The 24,583-nt window shown below is 40.5% G+C and overlaps 1 protein-coding gene across 22 annotated transcripts in view; it reads right to left on the bottom strand.

Moving 5' to 3' along the window:
* STAU2 (staufen double-stranded RNA binding protein 2) overlaps window positions 1-24,583 on the bottom strand; it is a 193,381-nt gene that overhangs the window by 38,214 nt on the left and 130,584 nt on the right. For 3 of the 22 annotated variants that reach the window (XM_084849304.1, XM_084849301.1, XM_084849303.1), the window contains one exon: window positions 1-24,583. This exon is cut by the window's left edge and continues 22,862 nt beyond it. The exons of the other annotated variants lie outside the window; for them this stretch is intronic. In XM_084849304.1, the coding sequence (XP_084705430.1) occupies window positions 24,512-24,583 (72 nt within the window). In that variant the 3' untranslated portion in view covers window positions 1-24,511. 22 annotated transcript variants of the gene reach the window in all.

The following is a 24,583-nucleotide window of genomic DNA, read 5'->3' as shown; positions in this document are numbered from 1 at the left end:
AGCAGGCTGGACAGCCCCTACTTGTCTTGAGTTGGCCTCTGTCAGGCATGTGGACCAGCAATACGCTCACATTTAAACAAGCTTTGTGAATTTGAATTCTGAAGAGGTTTTTATTACATATGTTTCACCTGATTTTCTTTAAAAACTGTGCACTCTAAAAAAAGTAGTGCTTTGCCTTAGTTGCCTTGGTAAAAGGAATGTGTACCCTGACAAAGCTTCTTTATTTCTAATTATTTTAATTACTTATCCCACAGTTTGGATCATGACTACTTCTATGTACACTAGGAGCTTACACACTGTACTACTTCCACATGACTGCTTGTCAAACAGACACCTCAGACAACCAGAAACAACTCCTTTCCTAATTGGAAATTCAAGGTTGCGTTTCTTTGTCCTTCAGCCCCCTTTTTTTTTCAAAGCTGAAATAAGAGTAACTTCACTTTCATTGGTAACGCCTTTAAGCTATGAGGGAAATGCGGCCTGCATTCAACTGCAAGAGTGACTTAAAACCTAAAATAAAGTCTAGGACTCATTAAGAATTGTGTTATCTTTCAGGAACAAAGGAGGCTTACAGATGTGAAAATGGCTTTTTAAACATTTGAGAAAACGCATCTCCGTTACTTAAATCCAATGGTTATGAAAGTGTGACTCATGACAGAATAAAGATTAAAATGTAAAAACTGTAAAAGTGATTACATGACCAGACAGTGTGTGTGAGGTCGTGTGCATGAGAGAAAGTGGGTGGGAGGAGAACGTGTGCTTCCATCAGGACAGCTGTGTGACTGTTACCAATGAGTCAGTTGGAAACAGGGTTAAATTCCAGATTTTGTTATAATAAACACACTAACACTTTATATCTTGTTAAAATGCTTTTCAGCACAATGAACGTTCCCAAAACAAAGCATGCAGATTGTTAGAGGTTAGGAATGGGTGCAGTTAAGTAGAAGTGACAGTCAAGTTTCTGTCCAAAAATAAGGACAGTTAATGGGGAGCTCTGGCAAACTCTTCTGAGGCATAGCAGAAGAAACCAATGTGACAATGACATGCCCTACAGTTCCGATTCACAAGCCCCTCTGAGATAACAGCTTTCCTCTTTGTACATTGTGGCAGGGAGCAACAATAATGAGTAATTCAAAGAACGTTTGTCTACCCTAATAACTTTAGACAAAAAGTAGGGCACAAATGATTTAAAAACAGCAACACTTGATTTCCGAGGAAGCCAACAAAATACAGACTGCTCATTAAGCAACTGATTCTGTGAACTGCTGGGAGCTCTCAGCACCCAGTCAACAGAGCTCAGAAGGTACCGAGTGGATCCAGCAGCTTTCCAGATCAGGTCCTATTGTATTGTGTTGTCCTTCTACACAAGTTTAGCCCATTTTGGCACATCTGCACAGACACACAAACGTGCACACACACACACGCTTTGGCTTTAATAAGAAGGGTACACACGTGTTTACACACACATACACACACCAACATAATTTATACAACTTTTTATACAAATGGGTCCTAAAAATAAGATTGTGAAAAGTAGCAATAGAAAGATTACACGGCCAGCTTTATTATCTTTTCATCAAGTATCATTCCCTTTTGCTTTTTTGACTTTTGCTAAATCTATCTGTATTCCCTCTCCCCTTTGTTGGAGTAACAACATTTAGTTTCACAGGTCTTGCACTAGATTTGCTGATAAAAATACTGAAAAATAGTGCTGGATGAGAACAGTCCCATGTCCATAGCAAGATACATTCATCCTTAAGTCTGTCTGCCCCTGTGGAAAGCTTTTGTGTGGTTTCTTAGTTTTAGCATTAAGAAGTGACAAGTTAAACTTCTTTAATTTAACTTGTCACTTAGAGATAGACTAAATTGCTTTCAGACTGTCTTGCTCTGCTTACCAACTGACTGACTGCCTTCCCAACAATGTCTGATGGGTACTTCCTTGACTTCAGACTCCTAGGCCTGACAGAAATATTCTTTACTCCTGAGCAGGATTCTACAATTAGAGAGACTTTGGAAGTCTGGGAAGACAGGGGAACAGCAGAAGCCTGAGGAGGAAATGTAAGCTAATTAAGATCAGGTCTTATCGTATTGTGTTGTCCTTCTATATATGAGTTACCCAACAGAGGGGCTATTGGGCAGTATCCTGTACTGTTGCTACCCCTCCACTAGTCCTGCTGCAGTAGGACCCACTAGTAGTGCAACAGGAACTAGTACCCCCTAAAGCAACCCTAGGAATGAGTGGAAACACTAGTTTCCAGAATGGGACAGCTCAATGAAGCTCCTTTCTGGGAGCTCCGGTGACTTGCCCAGTTTTAGTAACTAGCGTTCCCGTTCATTTCAGGAACTGCTAGTTTCCCGTTGTGCCAGCAGTAGGTCCTACTAGCACGTGGGCAGCATAGCATACTGCCCATTATAACTGGTGCTCCTGGTACTATGTTGCACATTTTGTACAGTCACATGACTCCATTCACAGTTCCTCTACAAGGGTAAAGCTACTATAGAAGGTGTAAAGCAGAACCAAGCATGACTCCAGGGGTAGGTAAGATGGTGACCCCTGGCACCAATGGGCCCCCGGATAACTTTCTTGGCACCCACCAAGGAAATCTACCCCTTCCACTTAAAAAAAATGAACACAGTTTGCTGTGAAACAGGTTTCCGTTGGTGCTGAAAACTGTGGGTTCAAAGGAGTTGTTTAGCGTACTGGGGCTCAGACTGCCTCAGCCTTGTACTCAAGTCTTTTGGGCAGGTTACTTGTCCTTTGCCATGCCTCTCATAGAAGCAATTTTTGGGTGGTACCCAGGAGAGTTTCTCAAATTACCAAATGTGGCCACAGGTTCAAAAATGTTGCCTAACCCTGCATTACTCTGTACTGAGGTATAGCTCATGATCAACCTGAACAGGGCTTCAAACCCATACATTTGTCTTGTTTGCACAATCTGGATGATGGATGTAATACTGGGTAACTCATTACCTGAATAATTCCAGGTAAAGACTGTTCAGGGTACCTTTGCTTGTAGGTCTGAGATCAAATTTTGTCCCAGATACGTAAATCTAGTTCTCAGCCGTTACACGTCCAAGCCTTCTAATTCTTGTTTTTACTGGAAAGTTATGCACATTTCCTTCTGATCAGAGTACTTAAAGCTGGGAAAACAGCAGAGGAGAATGCAATGCTTTGTTCTTGCCACATTCCTAGACTTAAAATTGTTGGGACAAATTTATCCGTGATGTAATTCAACTGAAGTCTTGCGCCCTGGAGGAATCAGGCCCCTGAAAGTTCAGGTGGCAATTCCAGGTTTATTCTGTCACATGAGAGTGCTTATTCACCCATTAGGAGCCCCATAACGTTTTCATTCAGCAGAGACATTTTTTGCTGGATTCCCACCTCTCAACGAAGAGAAATTAACATGCAATCATGCATGAAGACGTTTGAGCCAGCTGCTGTGTATTTGAAGTACGCCCCAGGTTAAGATTAAAGCAGGGTATCGAGCCAAGTAAATTGACCTAACCAGCAGTTTTCTCTGAGAAGAACACTGAACAGAACGATAATACCTCTCTTAATTTCCTTGCGTCAGCACCAAAGATAACATTTGATAGTAGCTTCACATCATTTACAAGGGAAAAGAAAATCACTTACACACACATAGGAAATTTTATCTACTCACTAAATTGGCAAGAGAAGCAATGAGGTAGCTGGAAATTTACAGGAAGGAATTAGAGGTAGGAGTAATGAGGGCTTTTTCCTTGTCTCCACCAGCTCCATTCTCCTGCACTGCATAAAAAGGAACCTAACTCAAAACTGAGGAGAATATGAGTTAAAGAGCACAGCCTAAAGAAAATCTTATAGCCACAACACACTGATCGTATTCTTTTATCTTCTAGTAAATCCATCACTTCTCACATTGAGAGACTTGGAGAAGGAAGCCTGCAGTATACCTCAAGAAGAGGAGCAGCTTGCAGAGTTCCTCATAATCCCTTGCCAACTTTCCTTACTTCTGACCTTCAAGCTCAATTTACCCATGCAGTCAGTACCTCATAATGAACATTCATGATGGTGAAAGCATTTTCATAATGCTGGCGCCTGTCTGTTAGAAATTGGGCTAGGAGCCTTGTCATACATTACATTTTTAGGTGTACATAATTATACATCTAAAGAAAGTAAAGTGCTCATGTAATGAACAGGCATTTGGGAAAACAAAAATCTATCAATGATTTTTGTTCCTGCATAATGTGTGCAAATCATCCCAAGCTCTAAGACCTACAATACTAAGACCAAGCTCTAAGACCTCCCCCCGACCCTCACACACACAGTACAAAACCCCCAAACCCTGAGTTCTCTGGCAGCCATCAAATTTTCACTCATTGCAGCCAAGGTCTGAATGCACTGTTCCCAATTATATAAACACTGCAATGAAGTTAACCTAGGAGAGTTCCATTTACCCACCCCACCTCCTCCTTTTCACTGTATACATGAGGCTACTTGCTCAGCACATGCTGAGATTTAAGCATCAACAGTACCTTGATAGATCCTAGTTCTGGTTTTCCTTTTCATCTAATCCAGCTCTGTGCCTTTCAAGTGCTTACCACAGTGTCTGACTCAATAAGGCATACCTTGTGGGGATTGGGCACAGGTCAGTTATTACAATGTGCTTGATATGAGTCCGCCCCTGAAAACGGTTCAGAAGTTTTAACTAGTGCAGAATATGGCTCTCCACTTCTCCACTAGTGCAGAATATGACTCTCCACTGATGGGGAAGTGGGAGCATATACTACCAATTCTCTGCACACTAGAGTGGCTAACTTTTAACTGTAAGTCTAACTCATAGTAGTGCTTTCGATTCATAAAGTCCTGTAGTGACTGGGCATCACAACTCTGGGAAATAATAATATTTCTATGAATGGAATTCCCTCTGTGAATATGTGCTAGATGTCACTTCTCTCTCTTCCTTCAAAACCCTCCTTTTCTGTGTGGCCTTTAGTTCATTCCATTAATTCTCATTCCCAACTATACGTTTTAAGTACTTGAAGTATTTACCCATATTCATCCCCTCTGCGACCCTAGTCTCTCCCTCTTCTACCTTTTTTTTGCTTTCCCCTGTGTCTCTTTTATATAGTAAGCTTCTTGGGGCAGGGATCTGTCTATTTTGCCTGTGTGTCTCTGTAAGATGTTAAGTAGATTGATGGTGCTTAATGTATATATTCGTACATACATGAATAATATTTCTTTGGAGCCCAAAAGCATGGGTGCTGTAAAAGCAGAATTAACCTCAACTGTTCTTGCCTGCAGATTCACAGTTTTAAAGAAAGCACCAAACACACACACAAGAGTTGGAAAGAGAAGGGAGAAATGTAAAAATGGAGGAAGAGGCACAAAACACACACAAAAGAGTTGGAAAGAGAAGGGAGAAATGTAAAAATGGAGGAAGAGGCACCAAACACACACACAAGAGTTGGAAAGAGAAGGGAGAAATGTAAAAATGGAGGAAGAGGCACCAAACACACACACAAGAGTTGGAAAGAGAAGGGAGAAATGTAAAAATGGAGGAAGAGGCACAAAACACACACACAAGAGTTGGAAAGAGAAGGGAGAAATGTAAAAATGGAGGAAGAGGCACCAAACACAAAGCCAGAGCCTAGTCTGAAAAGGGGTAAAGGAGCACTGAAAATGAGTGCTCCTTCATCCTATGAGCCCTTGTGACCCTTGAGATCTTCTCTGAGGGCCTTGGTTAATCTTCCTTTGACAAAGGTGGCTCAATAGGAAAGAGAAGGATCAGGGTGCTCCTCTCTGTGAAAGAAGCGGTGCAGTGAGAACTGTTATTTGTTTGTTTCAAAAAGGGTTTTAAGGATTACCTGGAGTACGTTGAGTCCAGAATACTTTGTATAAAGTGTAGGTTGTTTTTGGGACAACTATGTAGTGATCCCTATGTTTCTGCATGGATAGAACTGCTTTGGACTAAGATATATGCACGATTTTCCCCCTAAGGTTTTCTTGATAATGACTGGTAGCTAATCACATCTGTGGTAAAAATGTACCACATCTCTGAGAATTAAGGATCTAGACCTCCAAATATGGGATCTCTAGCAAATAAAATTGTTCTGTTACTGGTGGGTGTGAATCCCAATTATGGGATTAAAGTGGCATGTCTTATTATATTGTCTATTATATGCAAAGTTCAGATTAAAATTATTGTCTGATTTATGGAAATCCTATTAGCTCTATTAGCTAATGTGAGCAAGATGTGAGCAGGGCTGGGCCATGCCTGACACCAGGTGCACCATTTAACCCCTCTTGCACATATCTGCATGTACAGTGCAAACGTCTGCAGGTAGGAGGCCTCCACACATTCCACTGTATGTGCAGAGGCTTCTATGTGAGCTGGAACCCCGATTATGCAGGATTCTAGCTCACATGAAGGCCTCAGCATGTACAGATGTATGAGAAGAGACTGTGTCTCTACAGGCACTCGTGCTGTATGCGTGGACATCTGGAAGAGGAACTAAATGGCACACATGATGTTGGTAGTAGAACTGTCCAGCGCAGCCCTGTCCCCACTTGTACCTTTATTTATTTATTTGTTATGTTTATATCTCGCCTTTTCCTCCAAGGAGCCCAAGGGTGCATACAGGATCCACCTGCACCCTATTTTATCCTCATAACAACCCTGTGAGGTAGGTTAGGCTGAGAGCCAGTGACTGGCCCAAAGTCATTTAGCAACTTTTATGGCACTGTGGGGACTTGAATCCAGGTCTCTCCAGTCCCAGCCCAACATTCTAACCACTACACCACGCTGGCTCTCACACCACACTGGTGTGTTGATGTAAGCACCTTTAATAATGCTTGAACATGGCTTTCGAATGAGCTCATTGGAAGTTTTATTTCTGTAAATAACAGATAACAGATGGAGGATTTTGAAAGAAAAAAAAGGGGGGGTTAAATGCATTGAAAGTAAGGCTGGAGAAATATTGCTTAATGTTTTACATTATGATTATAGTTGTATTTATGTTGGTTTATGAGTGTAATAAATCTTGGTTTTGATTTGTATGAAGTTTAGTACTTGACTATTTTTCTACTATGACCGAGGAGTATTATTCAGAGAGGGCAAATAATAGTCTGTTTCAGAACTCATGGGACATATTGAGCCTGTTTAGACATCAAGCTATGCCATGATGGTTAGGAGTTTTGAGCTAACCATGGTGGCTTAGCGTGACATCTGAATGGGTGTCAGACCCAACTGTGGTGGTTTATTAACCACACACAAACCACACTCACTAACCACCTGCTGCAAGATGGTTAGCAGTGCTAACCATGACTTAGTGTGATGTCTGAACAGGCCCCATGGTTAATGGAGCGCTTCCATAGAGCAGCCAAAAATGGCCATTACAGAAGTGGGGCTGCTGATGGCTGTTGGCAGCCATTTTCTTCCTTCTTTCTGGTGCCCTTTTGTTTTGTGTCATAGCACAAAAATGTGCATTTGCGCAAAATCGCTGTATTTTGCTAAAACGTGCATTATCTCCATATATTGAAAATGCACATTTTATTGATATATGGGGATAACACACGTTTTGGTGATATATGGTGATTTTGCACAAATCTGCATTTTAGCAATATGGTGATTTTTGCACAATTTTCCACTGTTTTTATTCATTTTTTGGTTACTTCTGTAATGGACCAGAAAGAAGGAAGAAAATGGCTGCCAACAGCTATCAGCAGCCCTGCTCCCGTAATGGTTGTGTGAGCTGCTGAGGCTGCTGGGAAGCGTGATGGAGCAGTTCGAGGACTGCAGGAGGGAGCATGGTGAGAGAGTGGTTAGGCTAACCACACTGCAGGCCATGGTTAGCTGCATGTGTGGCAGGGACTCTCACAGTGGTTAGTGCTAATCACCCAGAAGCATGGTTAGCCTAACCGCCCTGCCCCAATGTGTATCCGAACAGGGTCATATCTTCATAGGATATGTTACTTTGGTCATATGCAACGGCGTGAGCATTCAAAGTTGGATTTTTGTCTTCCATGCCATGTCACAAACTGCTTTTGAAACTCCCACCATTTTCTACATGCTGAATGACTATTGTTACAGCTAAATGGGCCTATGTACTAGCTTTTTTTAAAGGCGGCCATTTGACCAGTATGAATAACATTAGCATTCCTGTTACTTAATAGTAACAGCAAAAGCTCTTAAATTCATTGTTTCACTACTGTTGCATCTATGTTAACTGATTTGTGATTTTTAAATATTGTTTTCTAGGAAATTAAGAGGACTGTAAGTTGTCTTGAGCATTATAAATTAGGTAGGATATAACTTAAATCAATAATTAGAATCAAACTTCCACGTAACAGGTTTTGAAATTAACTACTTAACTATTTTGCAAGGCCGTGTGTTTATAATTCTTTTTAGAAGCTTTTCTGCATAGAAGCCAAGCTTTATTTAAAGTGATACATTGCACATCTAACTTTTGCTCATTTTCCAAGGAATAATAATGTGTAATTAACCATTTCCAGAACTACATTTTATAGAAACTACTAATTGCATATTGAACTTCAGCTTATTCATGTTTCTCCAAAAATAAGTTCATAATTTTTATAAAGGGCAGTATCCAGTGCTGCTGCTGTACCTCTGCAGGTTCTGTTATGCCTGTGGGGCCCATTGTGAGCACAGCACAAACTAGCACTTCCTAAAGGAACCCCAGAAACAAGTGGAAATGCTTGTTTCCATAATGGAACAGCTCAACAGAGCACCCTTCTGTGAGCTCTACTAACATGCAGTGATTCCCATTGTGCTAGCAATGCATCTCACTAGAATGGGGCCAGTATTGGATACTGTCCAATATCTTAAATCAAATTAGTGAAAAAACAGAAATGAATATTTTATGTTAATTCTACAGAATTCACTAAAACTTGACCAATGTTCCACACATTTGTCCCAGCAGTATCTTTTTTCCTGCTGTTCCAGTGTATTAACTTTGCCATAATACCAAGATGCCACACTTTATCAAACAATTCATCTATGGAAGGTAAAGTCTGCAGTCTCCAGGTTTCAGAACAGAGTCTACTTACTGTAGTTTACCATATATGGTGTTGCTTGTTTATGTGATTGAATAACAAATCCATCCATGTAATTAAGAAGATAACAAGGGGTCCAATGGAACTTCATAGCCCAATTTTTTTCATTTGCCTTGTTAATCATTCTCCAGTATTTCTTTGCCAGTGGGCATTCCCACTGTATATGATAAAGGTTTCTTGTTTGTGTTTGACATTTCCCTTAATTAGCCGAGTAATTCTTATTATTTTATTTATAATAACTGGAGTTATATACCACATTGTAATTACTTTGTACTGTTTTATGAAAATGAGTGGCCTTTATTCCATAAATTTGCTCATATCTCCAAATAGGTATTTTTGCCAGTACTTTGTGCCCATTTAATCATATAGCCTTTAACTTGCTCTGGCTCTGTTTCATGTTTTAAAAGCAGTTTATATTTATGGGAGACCATTCCAAGGAGCCATTTTCTGGTTCCTGATCTCTCCTGTATGCTTAATATTCAAGAAATATATGTGGTGTGCAGCGCATAGAATTCAGCTCAGTCCTGGCATAATGCTTTCCCCCCTGTCACCTTGGCATTAGTGCTGGGAACTGTCTTTGTCCTTGAACTAAAGTAATAGTAACCACTAATGCTGATGCTTCATCACTTGGGAGAAGGAGGTATCTATATGGTTCAGTGTGGCAGAAGAGCCTTTTGTGATGTAAGGATCTTACCAGCCCTTGCATCACATCCTAAATCTCTCAGACTACGCCCACAGTATTCAACACAACCATTGGCTTGCACCAGCTAAGGGATGTAACAATGTGATTTTTCTGTTCTGGCTTTGCTGCCCAGATGCAGATATATTTTCTACCAGAACCTTACACAGAACAAATGTTTGAGGTATTCAGCTCAGGATATACACAGTTCTATGACCTACCATGGTAATTGAGCTCTCATTATAATACAGACTATAACACAGGCAATGGGTATGTGTGAAATATGTATTCAGAGCATAACATTAATCTTGTGAAGGTGTTTCTCTGCTGTAGAATACAATATTATCATTTTGCTGCTTCAGGGATATAAAGCCATAATAAATTGCTTTAGGGCAGAATTCTAATGATCAAAATGAGGCTATGCAATTAAGCCATAACTTAAAAATTCACTATTGAGGTTAAAGGAAGAAGAGTTATGAGGAAAAGGGCAATTGAATGCTCAACTTTCAATCTAAGCCTTCACTCCATCAAAGATTCGGTTACCTAAATAGTTTCTCACTATTTTAGTGGAGAGCTGGCTTTAACAATATTTCATCCCTCTGCAGAGGAATAAGGAATGCTCTTTCAAGCAAAAGCTTTACCCAGCTATCAAAATCTTTACTAAGAAAAATAAACTAATCAAGATTGATCTAAAGGGCCTCTCTGACATTCACAAATTCCACATGTTCATGTTACATTTAAGAAGGAAAAAAAGCAGAGTAAAAAATGACCAGTATTCCTTTCAGATCACAATCTCTAACAACTAATTTTAATGTAAAAAAGGAACAATGGAATTTAAAATTATTATTACAAAGGGTTTAAAAGATATATTACCTTAAGTGATGCACTTTTAAAATTTCACAAGATCCATTCTTGCATGCACACACCCTCTCACTGAAGTCAATTAAGCTATTTCTATTAGCCAAAATGGTTAGAAATGATAAAGTGTTAGACTATCAACCCTTCAAGGATAGAGGTGACTCAGTCATCACCTACAGAAAGAGAAGAGTGGTGGCTGGGAACTCCCTACTGAGGTACAGAGGTGGCTGTGTGCCAACTGGACCTGTTAACTAGTAAAGTATGATGCATGCTTGCTTGCATGCATCTAGGATGTGAAGGACAAGTTGCCGAGATTTATCAAGCCACTGATCATTAACCTGTTTTGTTCATCCATGTGGGACCAAATGGCACCACACATATCTGACTCTGAAGCTCCAGGAAGGAAAGTGAAGGACCTTGGGGAGACAGAAGAATACTTCAGGTGAATAACTGCCAGCATATGAGAGAGGTTGAGTTTCTGGGACCATGATCTATCTATCTATTTATTAAATTTATATCCCACCTTTCCACCAAAAATGGTGCTCAAGGCAGCTAACAATAATAAAATAGAGATTAAAACAAAACTATATTAAAACATAACATAAAACAAATCAATTAAAAACACAACAATAAAGAAATAAACAGCACCCAAACAGTTAACTCCACCTTGCGCAGCAGACCAGCTTACATGTCAAAGGCCTGCCTGAATAAAAATGTCTTTGCCTGGAAAGACAACAGAGAGGGAGCCAACCTAGTTGGCAGGGAGTTCCAGAGCCTAGGGGTGGCCACCAAGAAGGCCCAATCTTGCATCCTCACCAAACATGTCTCCTATGGGGATTGGGAACTAGACAGGTGTTGAACAGAAATTGACCCTCCAAGAAGGACTGGTGATACCATAGAACAGTGCTTCCAAGTCCCATTCAAGAGAGACACCTCAGGGGTATTCTTGGTCAATGGTACTGAAAGCCACTGAGAGGTCCAGCAGAATCAACAGGGACAAACTCCCCTGTCCGGTTTTCAGAGTAGATCACCCAACAAGGTGATCAAAGCAGTTTCTGTCCCACAACAAGGGCTGAAGCCAGACTGAAATAGATTTAGATATATCACCTCATTCACAAACCCCTGGAGCTGAGACTCCACCACACGCTCCTGCACCTGGCCAAAGAATGGAATACTGGAGACTGGCTGGATATTATACAATACAGTTGGGTTTAGAGACTCTTTTAAAACGAAGGTCTCACCACTGCCTCTTTTAGAAAAGATGGAATGACACCTTGCCGTAAAGAGGCATTCACCACTACCCTTACCCACTTGGCCAGTCCCCTCCCTCCAGGCCACTTTTATAAGCCAGGAAGGGCAAGGGTCCAGCACACACATGGTTTGTAGGTTTCACTACTCCAAGGATCCTGACCACATCCTCAGGCTGTAGAAAATGAAAAGAATCCATTATAACTGGACAGACAGAGGCCAAAATTACATCCACTGGATCTAAATTAACCATGGCATCCAAGCAGGCAAAGATGTGAGAGATTTTATTTGCAAAATGTCATGCAAATTGGTCACCATGGGTTATTGAGTGGTCTACACTTTCTTCCCATAAGCCTGAGTGTAATACTCCCTTGATCACCCAAAAGAGCTTTCTGGGGTGACTATAGGCAGCTGCAATGATGACAGAGAAGAACTATTTCTTTGCCGCCACCACTGCTTTCAGACTGGCCCTGGCTGTGTTTGTTCGGACTCAGTCTGAATTTTACACCAATGGGAAAAGGAGACGAAGGTGGCTGGGAGTTCCTGAAGGAGTGGCTAAAGCCACAATTACAAATTATTCCAGAAGGAAGGGAAAATGGGAGACATCTAAAAAAATCATCACTACACAAAATGTGGCTTTAGTGATGATCTGAAAGAAAAAAGGACATGTATAAGAAATGGAAGGTGACCAAGAACGAATACAGACAAATAGCCCAGACTTGTAGGATCATTAGCACAATGATCCAGACTTAGTCATGCTTAGAGCAGACCCAAATCAATGGGAGTTAAGGTCCCACTGATTTCAATGTATCTACTCTAAGCATGACTATGTCTGGATCCAACCCAATGTCAGGCAAGCTACAGCACAGAATGAGCTGAGGCTGGCAAGGGATGCTAAGAGCAACAAAAAGGAACTTTTTAGATACCTTCAAAACAAGCTGATAAAGAAGGATACTATGCCCACAGTATCTGCTTGTCCAGTTTTTATGGGCAGGTTTCAGTTGCTTTTGTCCAAGGATGTGGACAAGCTGCTTGGAGCCCAACCATGTGCCGTCTTTACACTTGTCTTTCCTGGCTGACTAAAGCAGCTAGCAAGGGCCTGTACATTTAGGTGGAAGAAGCAGTGAATGCCTCTCTAAGAGAGGCAGTTGTGTCACTGGTATTGAAGGATACAGCTGTTAAAGCCTCTTTGGATCATTCCTTCTTGCCTGGATAGCTACAGGCCAGTCTCAAATCCACCATTCTTGGGCAAGGTGTGTGAGCAGGTAACGGTGTCACAACAACAGACATTCTTTGAGGAGAATGATTTTCTTGATTATTTCTGGTTGGGATTTCAGCCAGTTTTGGGGACTGAGACAGCCTTGGTCACTCTGCTGGGACACTGCAGAGCTAGGTAGGGGGAACATGTTCCTGTTGACTCTGCTGGATCTCTCAGCATCTTTCAGTACTATTGACCATGGTATCCTTCTGGATTGCCTAGCTAGGATGAGATTTAGAGGCAGTATTTTGTAATTGTTCCAGTTATATCTGGAGGGCAGATCCCAGAATGTGGTGTTGGGGGACCACTGTTTGACTCCTTGGCCTTTGGCCCATAGGGTTTGAGCGTGTCCCCGATGCTATTTAACATGAAACTGCTGGGAGAGGATATCCAGGAATGTAGAATTGGGCATCTTTGGTTTGGGACTACGTTGGCAGGCTGAACACTCCTTCATAAAACCTTTTAAAAAGCAGAAGCAAAACTTTACCTCCCCCGCCTCAAGTTTATATATGGGCTACATATCAAGCTATTGCCATTGGATAACAATTTGCAGGACTATTCTGCAAAGTTTAAGATGTAGGGTGCTGCATCCTTTGAACTGTCTGGATAAGCCGTGAGTATTCATGGTCAGGATTAGTTCTGTTAGAGGTTTGTGTGTGCGTGTGTGTATGTGTGTGAAAGAGGGAAAGATTTCACAACATGGAGATGCACAGCTGATCTATAACTCTTTGAAATAATACCTGATTATTTAAAAAAAGTATTTAAGTATCTACAAGTAACATTGTTTCGCATACTAAGGATATCAAAGCAAACAAGGAGTTGAATTAATATTCTCTAGTTATAGGAACAAAGAACAGATCCTGACAAATTAGAAGTGGACAGGATGTCTTCTCTTTATTTTTAAATTCCTCCTCCTCTTATTGCAGCCCTATTCCCAATTTTCCACAATTTTCTGCTCCACTAACTTAAAAGTCATTTCCTTTAAGAAAACAGATGACAGACAACTTGAGTGACTGATTATATTGTGCCAACACTTTGTTTTTTCTCTAAGGCCTTGGTTTAAGAGGATGGATGTTAGTGTAAATGACAGAAAGGGAGCTTCACATAGGATTTCACTCCTGTTCAAAGACAAGCAAAGGCAACCTCACCGAGGAGCAATCAACTTGACAAATGGATGCTGTTCAACCCTGTGCCTCCCACTGAAACCGGAGAGCCTGATTTACACAATATTTTCCCTGTAAACTGAAAGAGCAGCAAATTCCAGACAGACTTAATACTGCTTTGCTGTATAATGGGTTGAGCTGATAATTCTTCCCATATAATGAAATCTGATAATACTGGGGAGGAAAAACACATGTGAAAGAATGGAACGCATTAACGAACTTGTAAAAATTCACTTAAGACTTAACAAGATTGATAAAGAGAAAAGAAAATAGTTTGGACCAGAGTATTTAAATGTGATTATATTACCTAAGGTTAAAAACAAGTCTCCTAATGCAAAAGGATAGGGTTCCTATTTACAACCGACAGTATATCTAACAAATAAAACCACTTAAATATCAAAGGCCTTGCGCACACAGATGTGTTGTTGCATTTTCCCTCCAAACAGTATTTTATTGATAATCTAGATCATTCATGTTAGAGTTTCTTTCCTCTGAATATAACATTGCTTAAGGCTGCAATCCTATACACATTTATCTGGAGTAAGCTCTATTAAAAGCAATGTAACCTACTTCTGAGTTGACAGATCAGCTTGTGCTGTAAAGTGCTTCATTATATATCTACTTGCTCTCCTCTACTGTGCGCATCAAAGTGTGTTTGAAAATACATTGAATGGTCCCTAATTTGCTTTACTAGTTGTTTTTATTATTCTTTCAATCTACTTCCAGATTGCACCATATGAATAGGGTAACTACGAATACAGGGTAACCTGAAGGAGTGTGCACATATATAAAAGTTGAAAATGCAAACATTTTACTTGCCTATTTATTTTTCTATTGTCACAAATAAAATAAATTTTAAGGGGTAGGGGAGGCCCTTATATAAACATTTCATGCTGAAGTGAATGGACCTCAACAGCTGCTGATTTGGTGACACTGAGAACCCCAGTGGAGCTGTCCTGCTGAATTAACGTCTTGGAAATGTTAAAAAGAAACTTCAAACAGACCTTGTTTAGCAGGTGGTCAAAGCTTTCTCTCTGTGGGGATCATGTGAAGACTAGCAGAACAGTCACTCAGTCATGAATCAGACCTGTCAATAGTTGCCTATTTTCTCAACAGGTTTCTCAATCATACCCAAGAAGCCTTTCTCCCACAACATCCTCCTACTCTGTGTAGCCCTTTTATAAAACACCATCCACATAGCAAAAGGATTTAGTGATTTTTAAAATATATTTTGTGACTAACAAGAGCAGAGAGCATATAAATGCCACAGAGGGGAGCTTTTAAATCTTCTCGTTATCGTTGCCTGTTCATGAGGGATCTCTGCAGTGCTGTGGCTCTAAAGTTTCTACTTCTGTGTAATAAACAATCCATATTCAAAAAGAGAAGCTTAGTATACCCCCTCCTTACCATTACTTTGGGCCTACTTCATACAGAGGTAGTAAACTTCTCTGGCTGTACTACTTCAGACTGCAGGTGGGGACTCGCATGACTGAAGGCTTCTCAAAAAACAAAACAAAAAAACCCTGCACACAGAAAAGGAAGTGTCAGGGAATAAGTTAGGGTAGAACCCTTCTTTCTGACACCTAGTTTTCTAATTATAGAGTGCTAGTCACATGAGTCCTCACCCGCAGGCTTTAGATATACAGCCCAGACACTAAACTTGGTGTAAACCAGGGGTGGGTAACTTTGGGAGGTATGGGGGCCATTTTTGCATTCTGGGCACCCCCCCCCCCGGCTGTAGTATGCGGGGTACCAGGAAAAAATTGGTAGTTTGCCACTGAAATTTGGCAGCAAACTGCTCCGCAGTGCTAAGGGGGGTTAAATTTGGGTTGTTCTCAAGCTAAATTTGGCACTTTTACTGCTCTGTGGCAGCCATGGAATGGTAAAAGGGTACAATTTAGCTTCAGGATGAGTGAAATTTAACCCTTTTAGTGTTCCACAGCACTAAAAGTGGCACTTCCCCTCCCCCATTTATATTTATTTAAACTATTTTGTTTTTTTTAAATGGCCACTGCTGAATTTGGCAGTGTGGTGAAGGCCACATGTGGCCCACCCCTTATATAAATAAAAATAACTTTACTTTGAACAAAAACTACTGCAGGTTGGCAGGTCTCAATATAAAATATCCCATAGATCTTTTCCCTGGGAAACATCCATTTTTCACTGAAGGTCTGGCTGAGGTTGCAAAAGTAATTAGGGATCATTCAAAACACTTCACTACCACTTCATATATGTAAAAAAAGAAAAAATGGCTCCAAAGCACCACCGAACCCCAGTTGTTCTAAACAAAATCAAAAGTGTTACAAAGAAATATCAGGATTTTGTGAGCTATACAAGTTTGCTTCAGTCTGGTGATTCTGTGGACTGGGAAGCTGTACAATATGATACCCCATTATCTATCTCTCCCTCGAATCCCTATGCAAAATATAAAGTAGTATAAATAAATATAAATCAAAAGAGCATGAAATCCCTTTCTACAGTTCATATGACTAAAAATAATTTTTATATTTTGACTCTCCAACTCCTAGGCCAGCCCAAGCATTATTCCTTTCAGTGTACAATGTCATGGAGATTCTATCAGATTTGATTCACCTGAATAGCTTGATGATTGGTAACCAATTTATTTTATTTTAAAATCCTGATAATTTGGCATAATACATCCATTCTAAAGCTTAAATGCCAATTTTTATATATAGCTCCCAACTTTCTCTAATTTTAAAAAATAAAATCTAAAACTCCCAAAGCAAAGAATCCTACAGGATTCCAATATATAATATAGCATATATTACAATGTATTTTAAAATATAAACCCTTATTCCTACTTACAAAGAAGAAAAAGACAAAAAAAATACTACTTTATTGCGGGCAAATATGTTTAGAATATGCATAAGACTAGCTTTTCTCTTTAGAAATGAAGTGCTGTAATTTGCAAATCAAATTTAAGAAGTAATTAAAAATAAGTGAATGAAGGGTCTCAAATTTTGCTGTAATGTTTTCAGATCATAAGCCCTTTTACATTATACCTTCATAAACAATCTTCCTAAGGAAGTTAAATCCACCAAACACATTGTAGAGTTTAATAATTTCCAAGTGACTTTGAGCATCATGTCAAGTGGACCTAGAAAGAAAAATTAGTTCAGTTTGATCATTCCAGCTGCACGTCAAAATTTCTTCCACATTGCTGGACAACATGAAAGTGCAGCAGTAGCTCCTGTCACCCTTGGTTTAAAAACTTATGACATGTTACCTCAGTGCAAAGGCTTGTTTAAATACTATCTGTATCATCAGTAGGGATTTAAGTATTTTGTTAAATCCGTTCTGTCTGTGTTTCATGGATCGTCAGACATCTTTCGTCCATCGTCCACTCACTGAGCCAGTTCACATGATCGACAGCACCCACTGTGGCTTAAATAAGTCACAGTGGGTTGAAGCGCATGTTGGCCACCATTGTGAATATTCACGCCGCAGTGGGTTGTCACTGTGGCTTATTATGACATCTGAACTCCAGGCAGGGTGGCTTGTTGCTGTGGTTAATGAGCTACTCCAGGGCCCTACTGCAGCCCATGGGTTATTTAAGCCACGGTGGGTGCCAGCAATAGTGAGAACGGGGTCGTTGACAGAATCAGATTTTTTGTACGAGAATGTTGTTTGTTTGCAAATGCGTGGATTTTTTGTACGAGAATGTTGTTTGTTTGCAAATGCGCACTCACGCAAATGCACATTAGTACAAGTGCACATTTGCAACCCCCCAAAGTAAAAACTGGTCCACAAGAATTTGCCCAACTCAGGAAAAGCCAGTTTGCTGTGGAATCTGCAGACTGAATTCATAGAAATCCGAAATCATTTGAATTTGTTGTGGATTTCTCCAATATTCATTATTATTATTATTATTATTATTATTATTATTATTTATTGCATTTATACCCTGCCTTTTTTCCTCTTGCAAGGAACCCAAGGTGGCTTACATTATCCTCCTCTCCATTTTATCCTCACAACAACAACCCTGTGAGGTGGGTTGGCCTGAGAGTGTGTGACTGGCCCAAATTCACCCAGTGAGCTTCCATGGCTGAGTGGGGACTAGAACCCAGATCTCCCAGCTTCTAGTCCAACACTCTTGCCACTACACCACACTGGCTCTCATCATTGAGCTATATATGCCATCTTCACTTTAACTTAAATTAGCAGAACAGAGGATCAAACAGAAATTTCCATCAAATGCAAATATCCTCTCATAGTCTTTTATAAATCAACATGATAACACTGGACACTAGCACATAAAGAGTTCCCTTAGGATGTAACAAACAAAAAGGCAGTCTTATTATGGGTACCACACAACAGTAGGTAACATGCCTGCTATGTGTTTGGGCTCCTTCACATGGAGCTTTTATCCTGCTATTGAGATTGCTCACTCACAGAAGTTTGCGGGCCCTTTAAATGATGCCGTGAACCTCCAGGGCATCTCCTGCACTAAATGACCTGTATTCCATTTTTAATAGATCAGAGATAATGAGATTATGATTACATAATAATGTTTTTGGTCTAAACACACATAGGATTGCACCCTAAGCCAACTTTAAATCATGGCTTAGTATCTTGGCTTGTTCTGAAAGTAGCAACCATAGTTTCTCTGCTTGGACAAAATCAGAAACTATGGTCAATTAGATTTCTTGGTTTGATTGCTGTGCACCACAAAGGGAGGAGCGCAGGAGCTGTATGCGTGAGCAAAAGGCTTGGGCATGTCTTGGCTTAATAATAATGCGGCTGCTATGTTTTCACAATCCCTAAACTTTAGCTTTTAGGCTGTAAAGCTATTTAACTCTTACAAATGCCACTTTGTAGTTGTAAAGCAGTTCCACTTGGAGAGATAGTGCCAACAACAAACAAAAAGGCCATTAGTCTCTCAAAAGTGAATCTAATCACCCCTCAGAGATAGGATAGCAAGTGGAAGATAAACTTAACACAACATTCAGTATAAAAACAGTAAGAATAGGAATATGACCAAAATGTAAGTGTATTTCCAAAAACCTACGTATGTCTTTATAGCTTATTTCATTCATTTAAAACACACACAGAGACACACATGCACATTCAGGCACTACATTCAGTAAATGCATGTTGACTTATTGTCTTCTTTAGCAACTTCAATGAGTTGGTGTAGTTTCAGTCTACAGAACATACTTAGAAATTTTTCTTAGCAAGCAAATGTAATACATTTTCTCCAAAAAGATAAATTACCAACAGTATCCTAAATCTTCTTTGTGTAGCATCCATAGAATTGATTCAGAAAGCCTTTACAGCATACCTATAACATCCACAGTATTTAGCAAAGTGGAGATAAACTGGACTTTCAGACTCTGACTTTGTTTCTGCTTTATTTACTCAGAAGTGCCTATTCCTTATGATTATGGAGAATCTCAAAAAAGATTAATTCCATACAACTGCAGAAGCATTTCGCTTTGTAAGTGTGCATGCTGTATGCAGATGTGGCTGGCGCCAAGATGGGCAAAAGAAGAAAGTAGGCATGGGATCCTACAGTTGGAGGAGGAAGAGGAGATACCCCCAAATGTATGAAGGAAAATATTAGGGGTGGTATTTTTAAAAGAAAAGAAAAAGACCCAGGTCTTCCCCAAACCAGGAGAACTTGTATATGTATAGTTTAAGGATGTCCCCGTTGATGGCATTGCACAAGCCCGAGTAGAGGGAATGCAGTCAGTATGCTGAGTGGAATGCAAGAAGCCTCAAAACACATTGTGGGGTGGGAAAGGGGAGTAGGCTGAGTGGAAGGTGAGCCAAGCAAGCTTTCCATTCAGCCAGCCCCAGGAATTGTAGCCTACATGAGTCAGGGAGTATCTTGAAAATATTTCCAAACAAGTTTGGCAATTAGAAAAAGTGGGAATAAATAATAAGAAACTCAGGGTTGCACGTCCATATTTCTGAAAATGCCCAGAGAGATAACTGAACTTAAGAGTATACAGGAAACATAGCAGGGAAGGGAAATATATGTGAGAACAAGAAACACAACATGCGAATTTAAGGACACAGGAAGGGACCAAAAACCAAAGCAAGGAGTGTTTTCAGATGTTATAAAAAGTTTTAATACAAAATAAGCAATTGTAATAAATATGTAAGGCTCACTAGCATCTTTGTGACAATTATAGAGAGGTTACAAAAAGGATGTGTTACTGTTATAATAGTTAAAAGCAATGTTAACAAAACAAGGTAGTCTTCCTTTCATAATAACAATTCAAATAAGGGAAGAATTAAAAAAAAAAAACCACGCCTCAACAATTGTACTGTGAAAGTTTTCTCGGCTTGCATGGTTTATATTTTAGAAACCAGTTGCTATGATGGCTCATTAACTTTTTAGCAAATGTATAATTATTACAGTTTCTAACTGTGTTAGAAACACACAGACACGCACAAAAAGAGCTGGGGGGGGAGGAAAGTTTATACAATAGAGGTTCTTTTCCTATTCCAAAATTAATTGGTTTGAAATATCTCTCAGATTACATCAGTTTCTTACTCACGGTCATGTTGTACGATGGCATCTATTGTATATCATTAGTGATGCATTAAATTAGTTGTTTACATTATAAAGTGTAAACATAGGAGAATCTTTTGTGTGGGGTCTTCAAAGATTTCTTGTCTAATAATGCCTCCCAAAACAAGTAAAGTTGTCTTTTTTGTTTAGTTAATGCACCACTGGAGAACCTAAAGATGTGTAAGCTTGTTGCCATCTTTGCCTGAAAGTTGTAGAATATAAGGTGTTCCTATGAGGAATTCATATTTTTACTTAATTTATACTGCCTTTAATAAATTATTTAATGCTCTGACAGAACATTTTAAGGACTGAGGTATACGAGTTTTAAAAAAGCATGTTTATGTTTTAAAAAGATGAGAATAGGGAGAAACAGTCAGGGCTGATTTTGAATTATCCTAGGCTACAAGCCTAGTATAAACGTAATACAAGCAGACTTATATTGAACTTAGCACAACTTTTTTCAATACTGCAGCCCTCAAATCCCTTTCAAAACAGTACCACCAATTTTTAATTATCCTAATCAATGCATATTGTATATGGCACTTTATCTCCAAGATGCAGTAACAGTCCAGGATCCAAAGGACTTTACAGCACTCCACCCCCATATCCACCACAGAGCATTGCATTCCTATTGCTGCTCCTGGAGATCTGTCCAGGAATCCTCTAGAACAACCATCAATGTGGCAGAAGTGGCTGTAGCCAGAAAGAGAAATCAAAGCAGCTCTTCCCTGAATATGTGGAAGAAATATGGGCACTTGACTTGGCACAATCTCTTTGGCCAAGATGTCTAAGCCATGTTATGTGTTATGTGTTGTGTGAAGAAGTACTTCCTTTTATCTGTCCTGAATCTCCTACCAATCAGCTTCATGGGATGACTCCTGGTCCTAGTATTGAGAGAAAAATGTCTCCTTATCCACTGCCTACACACTAGGTGTGTACGAACCCCACTCACCGGTCTGGTTCTGGGCGTCCGCAGGGGGGGGAGGCGATCTGTCCCTCCTCCCAGAATCCTCCCCAGCCGGCTCCGCTTCACGGTGAGTTCACAGAGCCGCTGGCTGGGCCAGTCTGCAGCCAGACTCCTGTCCGCTGCTGGGCTGCGGACGCAAATGGCGTCCGGCGTAGTGGATGCCATTTGGGTCCCTGCTCTTTTTTGTGATAGGCTACATAAATATTTACGTAGCCTATCACAGCAAAGAGCAGGGACAGCAAATGGCCATTTGCGTCCGCAGCCCGGCGGCGGACGGCTGCGGACTGAAGAGGATGGACCTGGCCGGCAGCAGGTAGGGTCTGTCCCGACAGAACTTCTCAGGGTGGCAGGGGGAGTAGTCCATTCCGCCACGGACTCCGGGGGGCTGGATTCGAAAGAATCCAGCCTCATTGGAGTCCGTGGTGGATTTCTCTGCCAGCCCTACTTCACACCATGCATAAGTTTGTGCACCTCTATCACGTCTCCCCTTACTCGCCTTTCTTCTAAGCTATAAAACCTCAGCTGTTGTAACCTTTCCTCATAGGGGAGTTGCTCCAGCCGCTGGATTGTTTTAGTCACCCTTTTCTGCACTTTTTCCAACTCTACAATATATTTTTTAGGTGCGGTGACCAGAACTGTACATACTATTCTAAGTGTGGTCACATCATAGATTTCTATACGGGGAGTACGATATCGGCAGCTCTATTTTCAATTCCTTTCCTAATTATGCCTAACATGGAATTTGCCTTTTTCATGGCTGTCACACATTGGCTCAATATGTTCATCGAGCTGCCCACCACAACCCCAAGATCTCCTTCTTGGTCAGTCACTGCTAGCTAAAATCCCATCAGGTTATACTTGAATTTAGGTTTTTTGGCCCCAATGTGTTTTTCCATCATGTTTCAGAGAATGTTTTCTCTACAGGCTACATACTGTTGTGCACATTTGCATGCATCACTATGTACTGCTAGGTGCTGATAACACACTTGACAATACATACAGACCTGCAAGTCAGTGCATGCTATCGGCAGAAAATATTTTCCATGCATGACAAAAACACACACAGCTTATATGTGAATCTGGCTGGTTTGTTTTTCAGTAAAGGTAATACCACCAGTTGGTTAGGGAGGTGGGGAATCACTTTTCCTCCTTGTTTTGTTAAGAATCTACTTTTATTCATTCTTATACTAACCAGACTGTTATTTCCATCTTACAGGCCTCCAAAGTCCAGAGTAAACCTCTTATCCAAAGTGACTATCAAATAGAATTTTCCTCCCCAAAATTCAAATAACGTACTAAAACAAGTATCTAGTATACTACTGAAGGAGGTCGAAAGGGAACTGAGAGAACGGGCGAGAACCCGCTGGGGCATACACAGTGGACGGTGGGGAAGGGTTCCTGCTAAAACGTTCCTTAGCTTTACAAGTTTCCTTAAAGAGGCTCAGTGCAGGCGCACAGCCCATATGGGTGATGCACAAAGACCATGAAGAAAAGGCCGCCAAACTCGGAGGATTACAAGTATTCAAGCACAGCAGTAGCTGCATCGGGCCTCCCTCTCTGCATTTAAGCTAGACAGGTTTTTTGCCAATCTAGCGGAGGCTTCGGGCAGGGGGAGGGAAGGAGGCTGGGGCAGCTATAGGATATGTTGTATGGCTGCTGTGCCAGTCTCCTCCCCTCCCTGCCCCTGGGTATGCCCCCTTTTCCCTGTCTCCATGCTCCATTTTTCAAGCACGGAGAGGCAGCCAGCACGGTTCTTTCCATGCCAGCTATGAGGGGGAAGGGGAGGGAGTGTGGCTTCCAGGCTCCAATATCAGAGTCCTGTTTCTGACCTCAGAGTCAGCAAACCAAAATATCCTATGTCCCCCAGATGCTGTCTAGGGGTCATATGATTGCTCCCTCCATTAGAAATTTGAAGATGTCTACTTTGGATACCTGCCTTATCTCCAAAAATTGAGAGAATCATACACAAAAGAATATTTATAAAAACTTGATTACTGTTGAGAGTTTGGCTTCTGTCTAGGGGCTACGGGCAGAATTATCCAAAGGTCTCTAATTTACAAACAATATGAAGAGTAGATATTACCAGCCATGTTTTTCATGTAATGACAGAAATTATATATGAACTTTCTTTTATTAAACGGTTAGCTTATAAATTCATACAAATTACACATTTATTACAACATTTATAAGGTTTATTTATTCTGTAAAAATATTTACATTCTGTAATAAATATATTATTTCTACAGAATTACAGGCTAATGTTTGATAGTGGAATTTGGGGTTAATTATTTGATTTATATCCCACCCTATACCATGTGCTCAGAGCAGCTTACAACAGTTGTTCTAAATTTTAATAGTTTTATCCTCAGCAGGCTGATGATCTAAAGAAATCAAATGGTTTGTGGGATAAAATTGGCCAAATAACATAAAAATGTAGAGATATCATGTCCTTATATGACCTGTTGCATCCATGTTCTCCTTGTTGGCTTCACATGGGCATCTGGCTGGCCACTGTGCAAAGAGAAAGCTAGACTAGATTGGTCTGATTTAGAATGGCTCTTATGTCTTTAATTTTTTAAAAAATAAACCATACCATACCATACCATACATAATCAATCCAAAAAGCCAGTGGTTTTTTTGTAGATGATCATCTGCTAAATGCCTTCTTGTTAAAGAGCTGAACGAATTGGGCTGAGCTGTGTGGCAAGCAGAGCTCAGTCCCAGGTGAGTTGGTCATGGTGTCTATCCACTGAAGGTGTTTAGATCTTCGCTCTCGGACCCTGGAATACTCCTCCTCTCCAGCAGCAGCACCAG

This window comes from Heloderma suspectum, chromosome 4 (assembly GCF_057233095.1).
Source record: "Heloderma suspectum isolate Gila_16-S chromosome 4, 16-S_ref, whole genome shotgun sequence".
Classification (NCBI taxonomy): domain Eukaryota; kingdom Metazoa; phylum Chordata; class Lepidosauria; order Squamata; family Helodermatidae; genus Heloderma; species Heloderma suspectum.
The sequence above is the reverse complement of the archived record's forward strand: the minus strand, read 5'-3'. Positions and strand labels throughout refer to the sequence as shown.